The sequence below is a fragment of the Eucyclogobius newberryi genome, unplaced genomic scaffold, assembly GCF_026437365.1.
Source record: "Eucyclogobius newberryi isolate DKJ021-1_F unplaced genomic scaffold, fEucNew1.0.hap1 SCAF_20, whole genome shotgun sequence".
Taxonomy (NCBI): domain Eukaryota; kingdom Metazoa; phylum Chordata; class Actinopteri; order Gobiiformes; family Gobiidae; genus Eucyclogobius; species Eucyclogobius newberryi.
Window position 1 is genome coordinate 12,143,919 of NW_027315835.1, and position 23,211 is coordinate 12,167,129.

General features: G+C 40.0%; 1 protein-coding gene across 1 annotated transcript; it reads left to right on the forward strand.

The window, feature by feature from the left end:
* The first annotated feature begins 1,065 nt into the window (after positions 1 to 1,065).
* On the forward strand, positions 1,066 to 13,754 carry meox1 (mesenchyme homeobox 1). The gene is made up of 3 exons (XM_072456705.1): positions 1,066 to 1,930; positions 10,001 to 10,173; positions 12,943 to 13,754. Exons 1-3 carry the CDS (start codon positions 1,420 to 1,422, stop codon positions 13,063 to 13,065), a joined length of 807 nt encoding a protein of 268 aa, XP_072312806.1. The 5' UTR covers positions 1,066 to 1,419; the 3' UTR covers positions 13,066 to 13,754.
* The last annotated feature ends 9,457 nt before the right edge of the window (positions 13,755 to 23,211 follow it).

The window sequence follows — 23,211 nt, forward strand, 5'->3', positions numbered from 1 at the left end:
CATTTTGCTTTTAAATATGTACATGTGTCATTATGATTATTAGAATTTGCTGTTGGCTGATTTTGGACATATCATTACATATTTCTGAGCGTTATTGGTTGTAAACTATGATTTCTCTCCAATCCAGTCCAACTTTATTCGTACAAAACAACCAAGTCGACACACGAGCAAAAGTAAAACAACAGAACAATAAAACACATGTCAAAAACTAAAGTCAACATTTCATACGCGTGTGAAAAATTCAGAGAAAAAGTGTGTTTTTGAAGAAGACTTAAAACCAGGAAGTGACTCAATACAATACAATAATCCAACACATTTTTATACTGTGTATTTAAGATTTCAAAATGACCAGAACCCTCTGTGTCTATGAAATACGGCGTGAAGAGTTCACACATTTCTCAAACTAAATAATCGGCTTGTGTCGTTGAAATAATATTTCAACGACACAAGCCGATCATTTAGTTTGGCGTGAAATTGTATAGGGTGTCCCGTTCTGCTGTGAGCCCTCCAGAGGTGTGAGCGGGGCGCCTGGGCTGCAAAAGCCTAACCTCAGAAAAGTCTAAAACTCCCGTCACCTTTGAGCCACGAGAGGTCCAGCCAGGTGGGTCCGGGTGTGAAACAAAACTACACACACACCATTCTTAAACGTCATAAAAGGAGGACTTTGTAGATTGCGCGGGACGGACGGGGAGCAAAGGTGCAATGTTACGGGGGTGGGGTTAACGTGGCTTCGAAAAGGTGTCAAAAACGTCTCTAAATTGGGTGTCAAAATGAAACCAGGGGGATCCGTAAATCTTTAATTCTTTCCTGGGTGGGTTCTTCTAACATTAATTTTACAGACAGTGTCCCTTTAAACAAAAAAGCGCCTGGAGCGTCTGGAAAGCCCATTAGACGTGCATATAAAATTTCCCCAATGATTAATAGTTGATGCAGAGTTACTTGGAGGGTATACCACCAAGCAACATGTGGTCCAGCCCGGTTTAGCCCCGCCTCCGGTCCCTCCCACCTCCCGGACGGATCCAGTTACACCCCATGAACTCGCCACTCTTTCCCACCTATGTGTTTAAATAGGAGGAGGTGCTCGCTTGTCAAGAATGGCTTTGGGAAAGTAGTGAAAACACTTCTGCAGTCTGCCATGCGAGCGGGAGGAGAGCGCTGGATTGAGGACTCTTGACACCCTTCACAACCTGGCAACCTGGCGTCAACATTTGGATGACGTGAAAACAAATCTAGCTTCTAACTTGGCAACGCGCTGGTTTTCAAATTTGGATGACAAGTGACAGTTTGAAACATTTTTTGGATGAGACTTTGCTGTTTTTGTGCTTAGCAAAGTGTTCTCAACCTGGAAATTTAGATTCTAATCGCAGCAAAATTTAGGAAGATTTTCCCAAAAAAGGGACATTTGAATAGTATTTCATCATGGATCAGCCGGCCAGTAGTTGCATGCGGAGCGCCCATCCTGGGAGCCCGATCTGGGGCTGCATGCGTAACCCCCATCACCCAGTTGGACAGGTCAACCTGCAGTCGCCCTACCAGCCTCAGCCGCCCTTCTCCCTGCACCAGAAGCCCGATTTCCTGGCCTACGCCACGGATTTCGCCCCCAGCGCCTGCCTGGTGCCCACCCCGTACCCGCGGGACGACAGACTCTACCCGAGCGACGCCCAAGCGGGGTACCAGAGGGTGGCGGAGTGGCAGTTCGGCCCCAGAGGTCCGGAGGCTTGTCCGCCCGTGGCACCGTCAGTGGCAGCGGTGGCCGTGGCTGTGGCGGGGGTGGCAGGGGTGGGCTCGGGGGGCAGCATGGGGCCCGAGATGGTGGACGGCGTGGACAGGATGCCGGCGGGATGCCTGGATGGAGAGTACTCGCCGCAGAGCGTGGCGTCGGGCGATTCGGACAAGAAGAGCAGCAATAAACGGAAGAGAGACGCTACAGGTGAGTCTGTTTGAAGAATGAAGGAGAATTTAACCAGGGCAGAATAAAACGATGAAGCATTTTTAGTTCAGGGGTAAATGCTGTTTCCATAGAGCTGCAAAAAAAAACTACTATCGATTTGCTTAAGCCACTTCAATCATGTTCCTTTTGAGTGGGGGAATGAATATCTTGCACTCATACATATAAATAAAAGTGCATCATTAATGATTCTGTTCTGATAGACACAACTTTTTTATTTATTTTGCATTATCTAGTTAAGAATATTCATACAATAATTACACATTCCATCCAAAATGTTCTAAAATGTGAAACTGGGTCATAAAATCCACCACAAAAAGGCAGAAATATTACTTTTTTAACACCCTTGTTTAGCTGTTTCTATTTTTTATGCACTTTATACTGTCGTAATTATACACTATATTCCCCATATTCTTAATTATCTGATTTCCAAAACAACCTTCAAATACTTTACGACATGATTTAAAAATGTAGTGACTTGGTAATGTTGTAAGATCCTCTGCTTTAAATGATCAGTTAATTCAACAATAATGATGACTTAATCTCGTTACATGATTGACAGTGTGATGGATGAGACCTACCAATACTAACATTTACTTAACTGCCAAATATAACGTTTTGAACTCAGTCTTTACGCAGTGTCATCAAATTAAAACTAATAACAGGCCAGAGTTTAAGTGCCGAAATTACAAGTCGTTAGTGAAGTTCCACAGCAGCAGATCTCTGTGTTAAAGGAGAGCGAAGCGACGTATTTGAACACGTAAAGCAGCCGCTGCATCGTTTTATTGTTCAAAAGCTTTCAGACCATTCCGTGATTAATGAGACATCGATCTGTGGCCTGAATCTGGAAATACACGCTATTGTTTCATTACAGTGGAGTCAAAACGTTTCTTTTTGTGGCAATTAAAACAGAAGCAAAAAGGATTTATTATTACGTGATCTTGCATATGTATGTACTACAGAATTTAACATGTAAACATACTTTATTATTATTTTATGAGTTAATGTTACTGTGGTATTGAAAGCTTTATAAAGATGGCAGAGGCATTTGCTGAAAGTGAAAACGTGCACTTGTAATGGACTCAAAGTTAATGTGTTTTGCACTTTTTTAAAGGTGTGGATGGATTTATGTGTTGGTATGTTTGTACAAATGAGCTGCTGCAACTGAGCAATTTCCTGAAAAGGATTAATGAAGTATTTCTATTTATTTATCCATCACCTCCAAACCTAAAAAAAAAAAACATCCATGTGAAAAAGTTAAAAGTAAGATTTAAAATATTGTTGGTAATAACCCATCGATTTTAATATCACGATTCAATGCAAAATAATCATTAACTGTCACTCATGTGCAGATATATATGAGAATACTTTGAAAATGTATTTAGAAACAGAATACTGAATATACCTGCACTAAAAAGTACACCTTCTGTTACTTTGAACTTTATCACAAATGAGTGAAGGAGAAATTGCACATACACTCACTTAAGGTCTGCTTTTGGGGAGTCAGAGTGGTCAGAGTGACGAGATGGGGGTGGGGGTGGTCTCCTGTCCTCGCCCAGTCTCGTAGACGCACGGCTACCAAGCAGCGACATCAGTGGACATATTAAAGCCTATAGAATGAAGCCTAAAGAATAAAGCTGTACGGTGGAAGCACCGAACGTCAAAGAAGGAGAGGAAGATGAAGAAGAGTCTCCCTGGAATAAAGCCGGTCGGTTGTTGTTGTTGTTGTTTTATGGCGGTTGGCATCCAAGTGTTGCATTACCGCCAGACTTCTCTGAAACAACAACAACTATTCTTGTCACAAAGACATATCATGACCTCATGGGCTTTGTAACACCAAAGCAACGGAAGGAGTTCTTTTACGGACTACGACAGAGTCTGAGGACAAAGCACTGGAAGTCAAGGCACTGGAAGAAGAACTTTTAGGACTACGACAAAGTCTAAGGAATAAAGTCTGGCGGTAATGCAACACTCGGATGTCAACCGCCATAAAACAACAACAACAACAACAACAACTTAAAGAGCTGCTCACTAAGTTTTTATATTTTTCCTTTTTTCAAACAATATATTATAACATAAACATAGAACACAGAACAAAAATAAGACACAGAAAGAGATCGAACATACAACAGTTAAACACAGCCACAGTCTGCCACAATTTGATCCAAAGTCTATTAAAAATGTGTCGATTTTCAAATTTAGTCCAAATATAATTCTCTAAATGTCAATTATAATGTCAGTCCAGTTTTTAACTGTTGGCTCAGTTTGTATTATCCATTTCTTTGTGATGGCCTTTTCCCCCGTCACTAATTCAGTGCAGTTTAAAGTCTAAATTATGTGACATTTAAGGAAAGTAACTGTACCGGAAGTTACTCTTAAATTAGTCATCTGAATATGACTTTGACTTCCCGACACTGCTCATGTGTAATTCTAAAGTATTGACTCAATATTGGACAGTACATTTTAATTCTAAAGTATTGACTCAATATTGGACCGTACATTTTAATTCTAAAGTATTGACTCAATATTGGACTGTACATTTCAATTCAAATACACACTGTTTTCCATTCAATTCTCCCCGCTCGACCTGGCGCGTCAAAGCTCGTGTGATTAACATTTCTCCCCATTGTACAAACAAAACTGATTACCCAGAGCTTGTCCAATCACGTCTGCAACAACACGGCTCTAATTGAGCGGCGGGTGGGAGGCGCTCGGACCCTTTACCTTATTGTAACCTCGCTCCGCGCACTGAAAACATGCCAAGCCGCGTCTGCTAAAATCACTAGCCTGTTAGCCCACCTCCTGCATTCTTCTCCATTGACATTTTCCTGTCGTTAAGCTGTAATACAATCTCCCACTGAGTACATGCAACTCGTCTGACCACGGCATCGGCCCCCGAATTCAGACGCGCACAAAAAAAAAAAGAAAAATCTGCCATGGAGGGTCTATTGGTTTTGGTTAGAGCAGCATAAATTAGGAAAATGGCCCGGGGCACCCACTTTACAGATGGGCTGCTATACCTTGCGCGTGCTTCTTTAGGTTTGGCCTCGGCGTGAATGGAAACAGGCCAGAACAGAAAGGAGAGCCAGTATCTGATATCGGCGCGATGCTGCACTCGCAATTTTCCAAAAGTGCTGCAACAGGGAAATTATAGTATAGTATGGGATATTGTATTAGATTGCATTGGAGCGGTGTGTGTGCGATTAACTACAAAATATATAACGTTGTTTTGAAAATGGTTTACAAAAGTTGGCAAAGAACACTGAAGGTACATCAGGATAGAAGTAAAAATAGAATGTTTTTTTAAAGACAGATGCAGAGGAGTAACTTTAAACTCAAATGTATTTTAGTTCTGTTTCATTTGATCCAAAAGTATTATGTATTATTATGTATTGGTGGATTACTTAAGTACTTAGTTATGTGAGTAAAAGTGCAGTTACAGGAGCAAGAAAAGACTCAAGTAAAAGTATGACTTAAAAGTACTTATGTTATACTTCTGGAGAAAAAAACTTATTTAACACTGATTTTGAAACGTATTTGTAGTGATTTTGATAAAGAATTGTGCTGATCTTGTGGTGTCATTTTTTTCATATATTTTTGTTTGAGCTGGGACTTGAAGTCAAAACCTTCAGGTCAGAGGTCATCTTAAACAGGCTTAAAAACATATAGAAACTATGTAAAAGTAAAAAGTAAATCCAATGCAGATAAAAGTTAAAAAAAGAAGACATTTTAATTAAATACAGTACTTTATTTTTTGTTACTTTGCACTATTGAGTTTAAAAGATTACAATGAGTATCTACAAAAACAATCAGGCCTCTAAATACAAACTTAGGGATGTACCAGCAATTTTTTATTTTATTTATTTTTTAATTTTTAAGTTTTTAACACAGTATAAACTAAACCAAACACAGAACACAACAGAGAAACAACAGAAACAAAAGCAAACATAGACATCCAGAGGGACTTTTTCACATAAATGTCCATCTAGTCCAAAATTTGGCAAATTGTCCTTTAAACATTGAAAAAATGACAGTCTGAGATTATTTGAAAATTTTTCAAATGTAATTTTTTCAATTTTGCCACTGTTTATCACCATGTCATGGAGTATCTACACTTGTCTAATGTTCTTGTTCTTCTCAGTAAGAATTGTGTCGCTCTAAACATTTAAACAGACAAAATTGACAGATTATTCAACCTGACTCAAACTTTTAAAACGTACAGTAACTTTTTATTCATGGAAAAAAAAACAGCAGAAGCAGGAATTCTGGTTTGCCACATAAATCCATCAACCATTACACGTTTACACCGCGTCTAATTATGTTCTGATTGAGCCCTGATGAAGACAAACTACATTATGGCTCTGGCTTTAAAAAGGACCAAATGTTTGTGAGAGACTCCTGCTGGGCGGCTTCAGACTCTGGCTGTGCTGCGGGATATTTATGGGGGTCTGTTTGCGAGGGGCAGGGTGTGGGTTGCCAGGTGTTCATGTGTAAAACCAGCTTGTAATGCCGTCGCCATGGCAGACCTGGACGGGACCTGGACGGGACCTGAGACCTGCTGCTTCTGCATACCAGCCACATTAACACAACCTCATGGGCTATTTCCTCCTTCTCTGCTCGATGAAATCCACAATTGCTTGTTTTTATGCCAATTGTTCCTTCTTTTAGACATCTAGCTCCAGAAAGTGACTAAATGAAGCCTGCAGCTTGACCAAAGCGAATTGTCTGTCTGGGTTTACGATCGAAGTGACACATATTTTGCATGCTGGTGGTTTTGAGCTGATCCTGTTTTGATTTTTCTCTTTCTAAATAATCCATGCGTTTCAGAATGATGATTTAGGACAACATAGTGTTTACTTTGAATGGAAAAAGTGTTGAAAATCCATCTATTCTACATCTAAAAACATGCTAGATACTAAAATATGATGACAGTATCGACACTTAAATCGCATATAACTTAAAGGTTTTCAGGCTTTTTTGACTTTTTTCATGACTGTTCTTTATTACTTAGTTTGATGCAGTAAAAATTAAGTAAATATTTATCATAGATTGCAAAAATGTATAAATAAAAGCTGAAATTTACCATAAGTAGTGCTGAGTTTAAAAAAAATTCAATTTCAACTTATCGGCAATTGACACATTGTTCTGACAGTTTACGAAATCATTTAACAAATTAAAGTGTAATCAAGTATTATTGTGTCATTTAAATGGATTTTTGACCTTGTTTACAATATGGTTGCTAGGTAACAGTTGTGGAATTACCTTACATATGCTGCTCATGTCCAACCAGGAAGTCACTTTAGAAATGGTCAGAAACTGGGGGAAATTAAATAAACTTTTTCAGTAAAAACTTCGTAAGTATATTGAAATGTGTAGTTTAGCTTCTCACACATTGTTTACATCTTTATTTGCACATACATCACATTTTTTAACTCAGATAAGGCTGAAGTAGAGTGAAAATAATGGCTTGTAGAGGACGTATTTCAGTACATCAGATCGATATCGCAGTACTTGTATTACACAGCATTTACTTGGTATCTGATCGAAACTTACACCGCCGGTATGAAGTTGCATCACGTTTGTCCCGTGCGGGGTCGATCCACCACGTTGCTTCTAATCAGAAATGGTTGCCGGTGCCTGGCTCTGTCCCGTGGCTGTAAGTGCAGCTGTGCCTCAGAGGAACGCCTGTGACCGCCGCACGTGTGTCTGGACACATCTGGATTAGCCGCTCCACTCCCAGTTCCCGTTCTGGCGCGGGGCTCTGGCAAAGACTCGCCACAACTTCTCACTTTTGACAAATTAGTCCATTTTCGAGCGATTACATCAGCGGCTCATGTCGCTACCAATGCACCAAGTGTTACCCAAACGCGCCGCTTTTAGACGCAGGGGACAGACATTAGCAAGAACTTCCACTGGTATTTATAGCGCTGAATGAAGATGTACAGTGCACTTTAAAGTGTGCTGTAAGGAAGGACGTCAAGTCTAGGAAGGCTGTTCAAACTTGTACTTAACTTATTGAGGAAATAAACTGATTTGAATGGAAATGTGATCAGAGAGAGCAGAAAATGTGAACAAATATAGCTTTAAAATGTCGCAAAAGTATGTATTGCAATATGTATGATAATCACATTCATTGCTGTGTCGTGTAGAATGTAAAATAAAATAAGAAACAAGCTAACAAACAAAGACAAAAGAGAGAAAGAGACAGAAATGCAAAAAGACAGAGTAATACATTGCCAATTTTTGACTTATTACTCATTCTGACATGGTACAGTTTAAAGCTCTAGTCTGGAAATACGCTACAAATACTGAGCGACACACTGATCGTGTACAGTCTTTCAAGCTGTACTCACCTATACAAACCGTAGAGACACTCGCACAAGCTTCTCTCAGTTTCGCGCTCTGGACACATCCCGGCCACCTTTGTTCTTTTGTTAGACTTTTTAACGATGTTCCGCTGCATTCCTCGTCTAATGTACTCCCTATGCGTCCGGACCGGTGGCCTCGAACCTCTGAGCGAGACAGACGAAGAGGCTCGCCGTGACCCAAAAATGTGATAAAAATCGGTGAAGGCAACAGTTATTATTGATTATACATGACAAAAATGCGGTAGAAGTAAGGTTAAAAGACCGAGAGCGAGCGATTGGGTGGTCCACTTACAACCTGCTGCGTTTACTATACAAGGACTCTCATTAAAAAGTCTTTGGAGTGCTGCTCGGAAATGATGTCGTAAATATTAAACAATTAAAAATATATTAGTGACAGAGGTGGAAGGAGTAAAAGTACTGTTAAAAGTACAAATCGCTGACTTGTGTAAACAAAAGGCATTCAGTGAGGTAAATCCAGTATTACAGCCACTTTACTACTGATACTGATGATGTTACTACTACTACTACTACTAACACTACTACTACTAATACTACTACTACTACTACCACTACTACCACTACTACTACTACTACTACTACCACTACTACTACCACTACTACTACTACTACCACTACTACTACTACTACTACTACTATTACTACTACTACCACTACTACTACTACTACTACGAGCATATTACAGCCACTTTACTACTGCTACTGATGATCTTACTACTACTACTACTACTACTACTACTACTACTACTACTACTACGACTACTACCTCTACTACCACTACTACTACTACTACTATTACTACTACTACCACTACTACTACTACTACTACCTCTACTACCACTACTACTACCACTACTACTACTACTACTATTACTACTACTACCACTACTACTACTACTACTACCACTACTACTACCACTGCTACTACTACTCCTATTACTACTACTACTACTACTACTACTACTACTACTGCTACTACTACTACTACTACCACTACTACTACCACTGCTACTACTACTCCTATTACTACTACTACTACTACTACTACTACTACTACTACTACTACTACTACTGCTACTGCTACTACTACTACTACTACCACTACTACTACTACTACTATTACTACTACTATTACTACTACTACCACTACTACCACTACTACTACAACTACTACGAGCATAATTACAGCCACTTTACTACTGATAGTGATGACGTTACTACTACTTCTACTACTACTATTACTACTACTACTACTACTACTACTACTACTACTACTACTACTACTACTAGCATCTATCTCAACTTGACCATTATTACTGTTGACTTATGAACACTTACATTGTTCTAAAGTACTGCTAAAAGTAAAATATGACTTCCAAAATGCTGACAAAAGGTATTCGGTGAGGTAAATCCAGTATTACAACCACTTTACTACTGATACTGATGATATTACAACTACTTCTTCTACTACTACTACTACTACTACTACTTTCCACCAAAAGAAACAGTGATTTGTAAGTTTTGAATATTATAGATAGATATAGAAACTACATATTGCTTCACTACAACTACACCAAAAGTATGAGAAGGAAAAGCAACAATTCCCATAAGTACTGATGTTCTTTTTTCTGATGACATTAGTATTGATCGTGTTTTGTCTGTTCAGATCTGCAGGATTCCAGTTTTAAAGTGGACTCGAGCTGTAAGGCGAGGAAGGAGCGCACAGCCTTCACCAAAGAGCAGCTGAGGGAGCTGGAGGCGGAGTTCACGCACCACAACTACCTGACCAGACTGCGGCGCTACGAGATCGCTGTCAACCTGGACCTCACAGAGAGACAGGTGAACAAGAGGCTTTTTCTACCTTATTTTAATGTGTTGGGATCGTTTGAGAAGGTGTGATGAGTTGAACCGTCTGTAGCAGTTTTTCCTGACCTGTTCTTGGTTTCATTTTCACGTTACGGCAGCAGACGTAATAACATAAAAACACAAAAACACAGGGGAGAAGGTCAGTGAGGCTGGTTTAAGGACAATCCTCTGGCTCTGCTTTGATATCTTTGTGTGTTGATGCTCTCCTACAACTCATTTTTCATTTTTTTGCCCCAAATAACAGTTACGATAAGATAAGAGAACCTTTATTCGTCCAAAAAAGGGGAAATTCTAGTGCAGCAGGAGAATTAAAAAAAAACACTGTGCAGCCAGGGCAAAATTATTTTGTTCAATAAGTGGCTCTGATTATGCTTATGTACCAGTGCAGCATGTGGACCCGATTAAATGGCAGATAAAGTGACTTCTTATACTACAGATAATTAACTTAGAAGTTGTAGTATGAATAGTATGAAGGGTTTAAGAAGAAGGAAAAAGTAGGACCATTGCCAGAACAATTAACAATACAAAAAATGTGTGAAATGTTCTGAATGGGGAAAAGTCATCAAAATGGTGCATGAAACAGGAAAGTGAAGATTATAGAAAATGCAAACAATCAAAGCATCGTCTTCTGACTCTGACTAAACATGCAGAAGTATAAATTTAATCTTCAAATACAATTCAACAGTTTTCATCATCCACTTTTCTGTGCTCAGTTAAGAATCATATGAGAGAATTGTTTTCATCTTCTCCTGTATGAATGAATGAAGTGAAATAAGTTACATACACGCACAGCTTCACTTATGCTTTTCCAAATCTCGTGGTCGTATTGTAACATTCGGATGTGGCCACAGATACTCCCCCCTCGTCTCGGGCCACACCGGCACACACTGACCACACATACTGCCGTCTGCTCCTAAATGCGTTTGCCAGGTTTCCCTCCGTCACACACACACACACCTACACACACACACACACACACACACGCGCGCACAAAGACACGCAGACATTCCCGAAACATTCCCAAATCACGGTCCCATCCTCACTCTGAGATCCCTCTGCAGTCTGTCTGGGTCGTCCATCGTCCTGGGCCCCTGCCAGACTTTCACTCAACTGGAAATGGAAGGACCAAATAAGAACTGGATTTATTTATTTTATTTATTTATTTTATTTTATTTATTTTATTTATTTTATTTATTTTATTTATTTTATTTATTTTATTTATTATCAATTTTATCAATTTATCAATTTATCAATTTGATCAATTTATCAATTTTATCAATTTATCAATTTTATCAATTTATCAGTTTATCAATTTATCAATTTTATCAATTTATCAATTTTATCAATTTCATTTTATTCATTTTATTCATTTTATTCATTTTATTCATTTTAATATAGTTTTTTCCATTATCTGTAATCATATGTGTCTGTCACACTTAAATAATCCTTTGATTTAGTAGTTTGTTTTACTGTTTTTCAATATTATTTTACTTTATACCACTTTTCTCCTGGCGTAAAGTTGTTTTTACTCTTCACCCCAAACACATTTATTTCAATTTCTTTGCAATATTTATGCCTCAATCCTGCACTTAAACCATAACAACCATGACAGACATTGGCATTGTGGTCCTGACCCACACGTTTAGAAACAATCATTCTCGTCCTGTCAAACCAAATGGAAGATGGACGAGGTTTAACCGTCTTTTTTTCTTTTGACTTAGTTGTACATTTTGTTTTAAATACTCCACAAAGCTCACGTATCAGGGAACCAGCACGAGAAAAAGAGCTCTAAATAGTGACGGACGATACCAGTTATTTTTATTTTGATCCAATACAAAGAAATACTCGATATTGAATACTTCTATAAAGAATTTGACCTTGACTATAGTTATTTATTCCTCCCCAGCTCGAATTTGATTTTAGAATAGCATTTTTATACTTTTTGATATTGATCCTTTCAACATGTGCGTTGATCGTCTTTACCTTTAAAAATAGTTTTCATTGTTGACCTAAATATGTAATGTATATTTTTCACTACTTTTAAGCACATTCGGTAAATTTTTTTATGAAAAATGGACATGTACAATTTCAACTGAACACATTTTAAACCTGAAATTATTTGAAAAGCGTGATCTGGGACAAATGGAGAAAATCACAGTCGGACTTGATCGGAATAAATTGACAAATTTGAATTATTTTGGACTAAATGGGACTTTCACGTTGACCAGCATCTGCCTCAGCTTTTTCGGATGTCTTTTATTTATCCTTTACTCCCTCTCTCTGTGTCGAGTTCTGTGTTCTTTTTTGTCTAGCTATTATACATACTAAAACTAAACAACAAATATATATACCGTATTTTCTGGACTATAAGTCGCACTGAAGTATAAGTCGCACCAGCCAAAAAATGCTCAATAGAGAAGAAAAAAACATATACGTTGCACTGGAGTATGAAATGAGGTTGCAAGTGTGAAAATAACAAATAATATCACATATAAGTCGCTACGGAGTATAAGTATATAAGTATAAATATAAGTATAAGTCGCACCCCGGCCAAAACTATGAAAAAAGGTGCCACTTATAGTCCGGAAAATACGGTATTAAAAAAGAGAAGCTGGATCTCTGCGTCCTTATACAAAAGGAGAAAAATGTAACATTCAAAATGACAGAAATGTGCTTAAACGTGTGGTTATTGCTTTATTATCTTTGCAAATGACTGAGCTGCTTCCTTACTTTGTGTCCCAGGTGAAAGTGTGGTTCCAGAACAGGAGGATGAAGTGGAAGCGGGTCAAAGGAGGACAGTCTGGATCCCCAAACGAACTGGACAACGACGACATAGACTCTGCTGCCTCCCCCAGCTCCGAATAACAACACCCGAGTGCCATTGTGGGACTCAAGTTCAAGAGACGTTTTATATGAAATCAAGGCCACTAATTGTTGCTATAATGTGTTGTAAATATTCAGTTTTTATTGTTGATGTTTGTTTTTGTTTTTTATTAATCTTGGGCCAGTTTTAAAATGATACCTCACCAGGATTAGTCGTTGCTGAGCAGTGACAATTAAAAATCAACACAATTTGTACAAAGCATTCATTTTAGTGCTTAATCTTGTTGGAGTGAAAGGGATTTATACCAGCGACTGTGGGCTTTAGGTGGGCGGCACCACTCTCATGTTTCTGAACCACAATGTTGTTAAGGTAACCAAAAAAGTAACTCTGGTTCTAAGACGCACAGTTTGGTGGCAACGTTTTTACGGCATAAAAGTGAACTGTTTTCCAGATTTGGATGAAAATAAGGAGAGTTTTTACGATGTTTTTATGTTGTAAATATGATTATTTTCTGGTTTCTGGACATTTTAAACAGGAATTAAACCAGACGTCTTTGAATGCTTCTTTGTGACTACAGCCAGCTGCATCTTGCACAAACTATTGCCAAACCAAAGTGCCTTCATTATTCCATTTTTACGATTCTTCTTTCGATGTTTTTATACATTTTGACTAGTGATCAAATACAGATGTCTGTTTCTGCAAAGAGAATAAATCATCTTTTGCAAAACGGGGGAAAATGTCTTGATAATTTCTTTCAACTGCAACAAATGACTGACGTTTTGATTTGTGGTTTTGGCTGTAACTCTTATCACGTGCATCTGTTTTGTCCATCGTGGGTTTTGTTTCATGATAAGAAAGATTAGTTCTTTTGTGAGTTTATTCCTCTACTTTTCAGCGTTGTATGTGGGACAGTAGCTGCATGTCGGTATAAGAAGTCTCATCTGAGTAATCTTCCTCCTCAGGCCACCGGGACACTTACTGTTAAAGCACATTATACCAGCAATAACAGATTTATAATGGACTGTGTGTATGCTTAATGGGCAACAAAGGAGTGGGTGAGGTTTTTATATACAGTACTCAACAGGAAGTCAGTCCGAACTTTATTATTATTATTTATTTTCTTTTTTACATGACTATTACTGTAATCTTGTTTTTTTCTTAGGTTTTTTACCCTTTCTGTCCATGTTAATAAAAACTGAAATAGCAATAGTAATACGACTAAGGAACATAGTCATTAAATACAGAATATTCAGTGTTTATGACTAATTAAGTTAAAATAAAAAATTATTCAAAAAAGGTGAGCGTTAAAGTTAAAAAGGTAATACTTGAGTTAAAGGTAAAATGTTGTAATATAATTTATATTTTATGACCTTTTAACCATGTTGTTATGATGTTCCCTTAACATTAGGTGTATTTTGATTGATTGATTGATTGATTGATTGATTATTCTTGTGTTGTCCTGCATTTGAGGCTTGAGAACCCAGAAAAACTTGGTTTACACCTACCCCTTGTCTCTGCCCATATATCTGTATTTATGATTATTCAAAATAATATTTTTGATGGTAACGTTCTCTAACTTAAGTAGTAATAGTGACAACAAACCTAAACTAAATTTGTCTGCTATAATGTGCTTTATTGAGGATAGACTATACTTTGTCTCCTTGACAGACTTTTCCAATGTGGAAACTCTTATGCTCCTCCGAAGTCTTATATTTCATGATGGAAAAAAAGGTCTTGATCTGGTGTAACGGCAGAGCAGGTGCACAGTAAAAAAGGGAGGATTTGAACAGTGGGAATGAGGATCGACAGGATAAAACTACAACTGCATTTGGTTTTGGAACACACACGTTTCTTGCCAAATATACAATTTGCTTGACAGGTCAAAATGTCCCATCAAGTCATCGGTGACATTTCTGGGACCATTTTTTGAGCTTCCAATCATTGAATTGGAACTTGTTCAAGATTTTTTTTTTTGAGTTGAAATGAAATGTCAGCCATATATATATATATATATATATATATATATATATATATATATATATATATATATATATATATATATATAAAATGCATAAAGTGCTAAGTTCATTGTATAATTGTATAAAATTGTGCGAGTTTGTTTCTGCTCTCTAAAAGTACAAAAGTACAAAAGTAAAAAGTACTTTACTTTAAATTTTACAGTAGATACTTTTACTACATAACGGAGCAGTTACCTGTATTTTCTGCTCTATCAAAAAGGACCAAAAAGTACTTTCTATATGTTTTTTGTGTTACTTTTCACATGGTTAAATGTTTTTCTGTTTTTTTGCATCCTCATGGTGACATTCTGCCCAAAGGTTTTTAGTTCAAGTCTTGGCTTTGAGCAATCAAAAATATACTAAAAACAGCCATGCAAAATACTTAAAAGTAAAATGAACACACATCCTTCATTGCTTTCATTTCAGTAGATTTTATCTTTTACTTGAGTATTTATTTGCTCTGCTCCTGTAGCTGCACTTTTACTTAAGTAACAAAAGTGAGTACTTCTTCCTCCACTGCACTGTACGCTATGAACACAGGGAGTATACGCACCTCGTAAACACTCCATAAAGTGATATTTTAAAGGAAATAGGTATCCCGCCGTTCTAGCTCGCATCACCTTTGCTGGTCTAAACCTCCCTGACAACCACTGACAGGGCTGTAAGTGGACCTGAAGGGCTGCACTCCAGCAGAAACAATGTCTCCCCACCTCACAAAGGGCTATTAACCTGGACAAGGTGGAGTCACTCTGAAAAGAAAAAAAAAGGCAAAATATTTGCCCTCCCCGAGCTATTTTCAACGGAAGCATCTGGATGGGGCCAATTTGATCTCAACCTGAGTGGAACCGAGACCAACCCACGCACAGACGAGAAGGGGGGAGAAAAAAAACGCCTCTCGCTCTGTTTCTCTGTCTTTCGCTGCTGCCTGACCACTTGCGTATGATGGAAAGCGGAAATAATAGGTGGGTATGGGTGAAAAGACGGCTTCTCAAGTGCAGGATGTTGTTGTAGCAGGTAGCCAGTCATCCAATTTCCTGCTTCCCAAAGAAAACAGCGTAAGGGAGTCCCGGGACTTTACAATGGTGCGTCTATATGTGCTCCGGACCGACCAAACAAAAGCATTCAGGGGTTACTGCCCTTTAGTGCTGCTGCCGCTCTGCTGGGACGTCCCGCGATGGGAGGGGGATCGAGTTTGGGGTCAAGTGTTACTGTACGTCTGACCTCGGTGGGCCCCCGTGCGCAGCTGCGAGGGGATGGAACAACTCCAAATTCGCCCCCCTCGTCGTGAGCCTCTATTAAGGTCTATTATTGTATTAGTGGTAATAGTAGTCAAAATAAACCATGTCCAATTGTAATGATAGTATTAATATCCAGCAGTGTAAACCAACGACGCAGGAATGTTGTTCTTGCACCATGGAGGGATCTTTTAAGAGCACACGGGTGGCCAGGATCGGGGATTAGATTTAATTTCGTTTTGATTTTGGGACAAGCGAGACGGCGAAACGCGCCCACGTAAACCAGAAAGTCGGCGCTAGCCTTTCGCTTACCTGAGCGAAGATGTCAACGCAGATGTTCGAGTGTATTTGTATTAGTTTCGGATTAAATAATTAACTTCTTGGATGTCGAGGGAACGTTATGCAATGGATCACCCTGTGGTCGAAGTCGCCTTGACAGTGAAAATAAAAATACTCGCTGGGCTGTATAAGAAAATAGACCGGCTAGTGCAACCACAGGGAAATATTTGGTGACTTCATTCTTCAAAATGAGCTGTCGACGCGGGTATTGCATGGCCACTAAAAGTACATGTTAAAAAGAGAATAAAGGCAGCCGAGCAGACATGAATGCAGAGCGCTAAACATGTTGCAATGAGGAGCGAAGCATCTGTGGCCAAACCTCAGTGTTTCCATTGAAAAGCCCGTCCAGTGGTGAGTAATGTAACTGATGAAACAGCTCCGGAGAATTTCCACTGCGAGTTGCAAATGTGCATTTATTACAAGCTGTGAAGCAAATAAAAGAGAATTTGACTACATTGAATAGCATTTTGTATCAAATACGCTATAAACATTAATAAATAAATGCATGTTTTTCTTGTATTAATTGTTACATGTTTATTTGTTTTATATTCATCAACACACTTTTCATTTTGTGCAGTTTTACTTTACTTTGACACATTTTTTGTACATCACTTTAAAGGTGCACTCTGTAACTTTTCAGGTAGGTGGAGGGTCCGCCCCCTTTCTTCGTCTCCATGGAAAGGTTATTTCTTTACCAGATATATTCCGCAGTAGCATCTCATTCCATATATTCAAACTGTTTTATTCCTTTATTGTTAAAAATCTATGAAAAACAGAAACAACGTGTCCTTTCTGAGAGTGCGCTCGCCTCTCCACAGATCTGACTTGTAACTCGTATGATGCTGCCACCCGCTTGTCTCCTTAGGTAGATAAAATAAGTTAAATGCCATTCTTTGGGATATTTTGCAAAACAATAACATCTCCATGGAGACGAGCAGGGGGCAGATGCTAAAGCTAGTGCATTTTTAGCTAATAATCCACATAAACTAGTGAATAGTTTGAATGTCACTCTTTGTCATATATAAATGTATTTTTTTAAATACTTACTGTTGTTTTTTACATTGTGTAAAACATCCTAAATGTTCAATCAATGGCGTGTCATGTTGGACTCCACCTCCTTTATTTGTCTAACCCGGCGTGCTCTGCTTTGACTGGAGTTTCATGGCGGGACACAATTTGATGGATCTCCGGAGGTGTGAAGGTCAATTTTGGGAGAGGTGAGCGCACAAACCCAGGCATGGGGTGGTCCTCCTGCCGGGCCCTGTGCACACACCCCGCCGCTAACTCCCGATGTCTGTGTGTGTGTGTTATTTTGTCCTGGGACAGCGGGCACCGGTCACATCAAATACTGTTTTCACAAGCCCACAAGCCAATATGGAAGAGCACTGCTGGGAGACGGGCGATCATAATCCAAACTTCATAATATTATTGAAGAAAAAAGGAGCCGGAGGAAGTGTGTCCAGGGAAGGCTTGAATGGACGTGTCGTTTTGGCAGTTAGATTAAAGTAATAGATTGAAATAATATACAAATTAATTTCATTAGATGTGTTTAAAGGTTTTGGATGAGATCCGTGCGCGCTTAGATTGGTTTGACAGATTTGAATTGGATTGAGTTTAAAATGTTTGGATTTTCTTGTAGTTCAGGGGCAAGTCATGGATTTATCGGAAACGCTTTAGAATAAGGTTCCTAAATAAACTACCGGTAAATATAAAGCGATAATGAGCTTTATTTATTTGTTTATACAGTTATAGGCCATTATATACCATAAATGTTAATATCCAATAACAAATAATGTGTCAATAAACATGTAATAAATGTTTGCATAAGCTGTTTATCAAAGTATTTCCAACGATGAAGTGGTAAATGGTAATAAATGCCTTGTAAGAGCTTATAATTAACTAGAGCTTATTAACAGCTTATAAATACTTTACTAAGGAAACTTATAAGTGTTGCCGATTAATCATTTACTGGGCACTTTTGCCAAGAGCAATGTTAGAATTTAAGGTAATTATGATACTATAACACATATTAAACCAACATAAACCAGCCCTTGTTACAAAACTGTTACTTTTTCGTACAGATTGTGGACGTCTGTTGTGTTGGTGCAATGAAAGCACATTGTTTTTCACGCTGTTTTTGATAGTTATTTTCATTATTTAACGATTATTCATCTATAATTCACTCCATATTCTTATCCACTGCCTAATGTTCAAACTATTCTTGTGTTTATACCGTGAGAATTATCTTGTGTCTAAGATAACATCAGAAAATAGTTATTTGTCCCATGCACAATGGAGAAAATGTTGTATAAGAACAGCAGGAGAAGAAAAAGAAGAAAAACAAACAACAAAATCAACTCAAGATCCGATTGCTTTGGGGAAAGCGTGTGGTTTGGAGCAGAGTTCAAACTATGGAAGAATAAACTGGACTGCGTTTTGTGTTCAACGTTTATGTTCAGGAAAGATGAAATCAGATTAAACCAGACGCCAACTGTCATATCTCAAGTCAAACAAATGTCCGCAGTTCACCTGAGCTTTCCTTAATACTTTACACTTTGAGCGTCATTCAAAGTCCCGTCAGCAAAACCATTTCAGACAGATCCAGAACAGGAACAATACAGGATTTTGGGCCTGTTTATTGTCATTTGTCATCGCTGTGGTTTCCTTTCATTTCTGCTTCATCCATGTCTCTGTCACCTGCACAAAACATGGCCCATCCACTGCTCTTCGTCAAACTAAAACTCCCCCAAGAGAAAACCCACTCTTTGCATCCTTTCTTTCTTTCTTTCTTTTCATCCTCATTGTTATTCCAGCCCACCTGCAAATCTCTTTTTCTGTTCTCAAATGCAGATGCGGTCCAGAACCCACCGAAGTGCAAGAAAGCTGAGAGGAAGCCTTCTGCGTCTTGCACACTTCCTCCCATGACAATACTGCGCAGAACATGCATGCTAGCTTGAAGTATTTGTCATGTCCAAAAGAGCATAGCATGTACCTGTGGGTGCCAGAGACTTCCCCCTCCCCCGCCAACTCCTCTTGTCTCCGGTGATTAGCGTCTCCAGAAGGGGTTATAAATCTTCCACTTCCATTGCGCCCAAAGACAGGCCAAAACTTGAGGAGCTGGACAACTTTAAATTATCAGAGACTTCCTGTAAGAGTTTCCGATGGATGAGAAATGAAAAAAAAAGGGGGTCTCGGAGGCAGAGGCTGTGGTGGGACAGGGGGACAGGGTGGACTCTGGTCAGTGCTTATGGTCCCGCAGTGGACGGGACGGTCTGGAGCCAGGGCTGTTCCACTTTGGAAAGAATCACACAGAGGGGCTTTAAATTCCACTGCGGGTGTGTTGGACTGGACTAAATATGGAGTTTTGTTTGAACAGAGCTTGTGATGTTACCTATGTTTTGTCCTCTCCATCGAAATACGGCAAAAAGGTACAAGGGAAAATGTAGAAAGTTTTAATGATAGTCCTTTGAATAGTTTTGATTTATTTAGTAAGTTGAAATGTCTTATTTAAAAAACTTTGTCCAGAGTACGACCTCTGAAGCTTTTTCCACTATAAACCACTCCTGGACGCTATAGATCTCTCCTGGACGCTATAGATCTCTCCTGGACGCTATAGACCTCTCCTGGATGCTATAGATCACTCCTGGACGCTATAGACCTCTCCTGGAAGCTATAGATCTCTCCTGGACGCTATAGATCTCTCCTGGACGCTATAGACCTCTCCTGGATGCTATAGATCACTCCTGGACGCTATAGACCACTCCTGGAAGCTATAGATCTCTCCTGGACGCTATAGATCTCTCCTGGACGCTATAGATCTCTCCTGGACGCTATAGACCTGTCCTGGAAGCTATAGACCACTCCTGGAAGCTATAGACCACTCCTGGACGCTATAGACCAGGGGTGGGCAATTATTTTCCTCTGAGGGCCATATTCGAATCCAGGCAAGTAGCGGAGGGCCGGCCCGTGATCATTGGTGTGAAAAAAATAAATCCCAAAAATAAAATATCAAATAAAATATAACTTTTCTGTCAAATATAGGCTATTGAATCTATTATTTAATTCATTTCATGTCATATTTATTAAGGATACAAGTCCAGACAAAAACAAAAAACAAAAAATGTGTTTTTTTTTAGTTTGCTCACCCCTGCTATAGACCTCTCCTGGATGCTATAGACCTCTCCTGGAAGCTATAGACCTCTCCTGGAAGCTATAGACCTCTCCTGGAAGCTATAGACCACTCCTGGATGCTATAGACCTCTCCTGGAAGCTATAGACCTCTCCTAGAAGTTATAGACCTCTCCTGGAAGCTATAGACCACTCCTGGATGCTATAGACCTCTCCTGGAAGCTATAGACCTCTCCTAGAAGCTATAGACCTCTCCTGGATGGTATAGACCTCTCCTGGATGCTATAGACCTCTCCTGGACGCTATAGACCTCTTCTAGAAGCTATAGACCTCTCCTGGATGCTATAGACCTCTCCTGGATGCTATAGACCTCTCCTGGACGCTATAGACCTCTCCTGGAAGCTATAGACCTCTCCTGGATGCTATAGATCACTCCTGGACGCTATAGACCACTCCTGGAAGCTATAGATCTCTCCTGGACGCTATAGATCTCTCCTGGACGCTATAGATCTCTCCTGGACGCTATAGACCTGTCCTGGAAGCTATAGACCACTCCTGGAAGCTAGAGACCACTCCTGGACGCTATAGACCAGGGGTGGGCAATTATTTTCCTCTGAGGGCCATATTCGAATCCAGGCAAGTAGCGGAGGGCCGGCCCGTGATCATTGGTGTGAAAAAAATAAATCCCAAAAATAAAATATCAAATAAAATATAACTTTTCTGTCAAATATAGGCTATTGAATATATTATTTAATTCATTTCATGTCATATTTATTAAGGATACAAGTCCAGACAAAAACAAAAAACGTGTTTTTTTTTAGTTTGCTCACCCCTGCTATAGACCACTCCTGGATGCTATAGACCTCTCCTGGAAGCTATAGACCTCTCCTAGAAGCTATAGACCTCTCCTGGATGCTATAGACCTCTCCTGGATGCTATAGATCTCTCCTGGACGCTATAGACCTCTCCTGGAAGCTATAATAATAATAATAATAATAACTTTTATTTATATAGCGCTTTTCAGTGACCCAAAGACGCTGAACATAATAAAAAAGGGGGGGGTATTTACAGACAGGGGGGACAGCACGTACAGAACACATTAATATACAGATAAAATGAACAAGACAGAAGAAGTAGAGAGAAAAAGATGTAACAGGGGGTAGAAGTGTAGGCAATGGGGTAGAGGAGGCTAGGGGTAGGGGAGGTCATAGGCTTGGGTGAAGAGGTATGTTTTTAGGCGGGATTTGAATGTTGTGAGTGAGGGAGAGTGGCGGACAGGTTGGGGGAGGGAGTTCCAGAGTCGGGGTGCTGTTCGGGAGAATGCTCTGTCGCCAAAAGTTTTGAGTCGGGATGTTGGTGCAGTCAGGGTGAGAGAGGAGGAGGATCGGAGAGCTTGGGTGGGGCGGTGGGGGATGAGGAGGTCAGACAGGTAGGGGGGGGCAAGGTGGTGAAGAGCTTTGAAGGTGAGGAGGAGTATTTTAACGTTTATGCGCTGCTTGATGGGGAGCCAGTGGAGAGAGCGGAGAACGGGAGTGATGTGATCACGGGACCGGGTGTGGGTGAGGAGGCGGGCAGCGGAGTTTTGGACCATTTGGAGTCTGTGGAGGGAATGGGAGGAGATGCCAGTGAGGAGGGAGTTGCAGTAGTCAAGGCGGGAGGAGATGAAGGCATGGATGAGGGATTCAGCAGCGGGGAGGGTGAGGCAGTGTCGGATTTTGGCGATGCGGCGGAGGTGGAAGTATGAGGTCTTGACAATGTGGCTGACATGGGGAGTGAAGGAGAGGGTGGGGTCCATGATGACACCGAGATTGCGTACCAGGGTAGAGGGGGTGATGGTCGAGGTGTCGATGCTGAGTGAAAAGGGACCAGTTTTATTGAGAGTGGATTTGGTGCCAATGAGGAGGAGCTCTGTTTTGTCACTGTTCAGTTTGAGGAAGTTGAGAGTGAGCCATGATTTTATTGTAGAGATGCAGATTTCGATGTGGCTGAGGGGAGGGTTTTGGGTGGATTTGGTGGTGAGGTATATCTGGGTGTCGTCAGCGTAGCAGTGAAAGTCCAGGTTGAGTTGGCGGAGGATGTGACCAAGGGGGAAGATGTAGCAGATGAAGAGGAGGGGGCCGAGGACTGAGCCCTGGGGGACCCCCTGTGTTACTGGGGAGAGGGTGGATGAGTGACCGGAGAGGGAAATGAACTCTTGCCTGTTGGTGAGGTAGGATGTGAGCCAGTCAAGTGCAGAGCCCTCAACACCCAGTTGGCGCAGCCTTTGTAGGAGGATGGAATGGTTTATAGTGTCAAAGGCTGCGCTGAGGTCTAGTAGTAACAGGATGTTGAGGGCCCCGGAGTCTGCAGAGGTGAGGAGATCGTTGAGTACTTTGACCAGGGCTGTTTCAGTGCTGTGAAGTGGGCGGACGCCAGATTGGAGGGGTTCATAGAGGTTGTTTGACTGGAGGTGGGTGTGAAGTTGGGC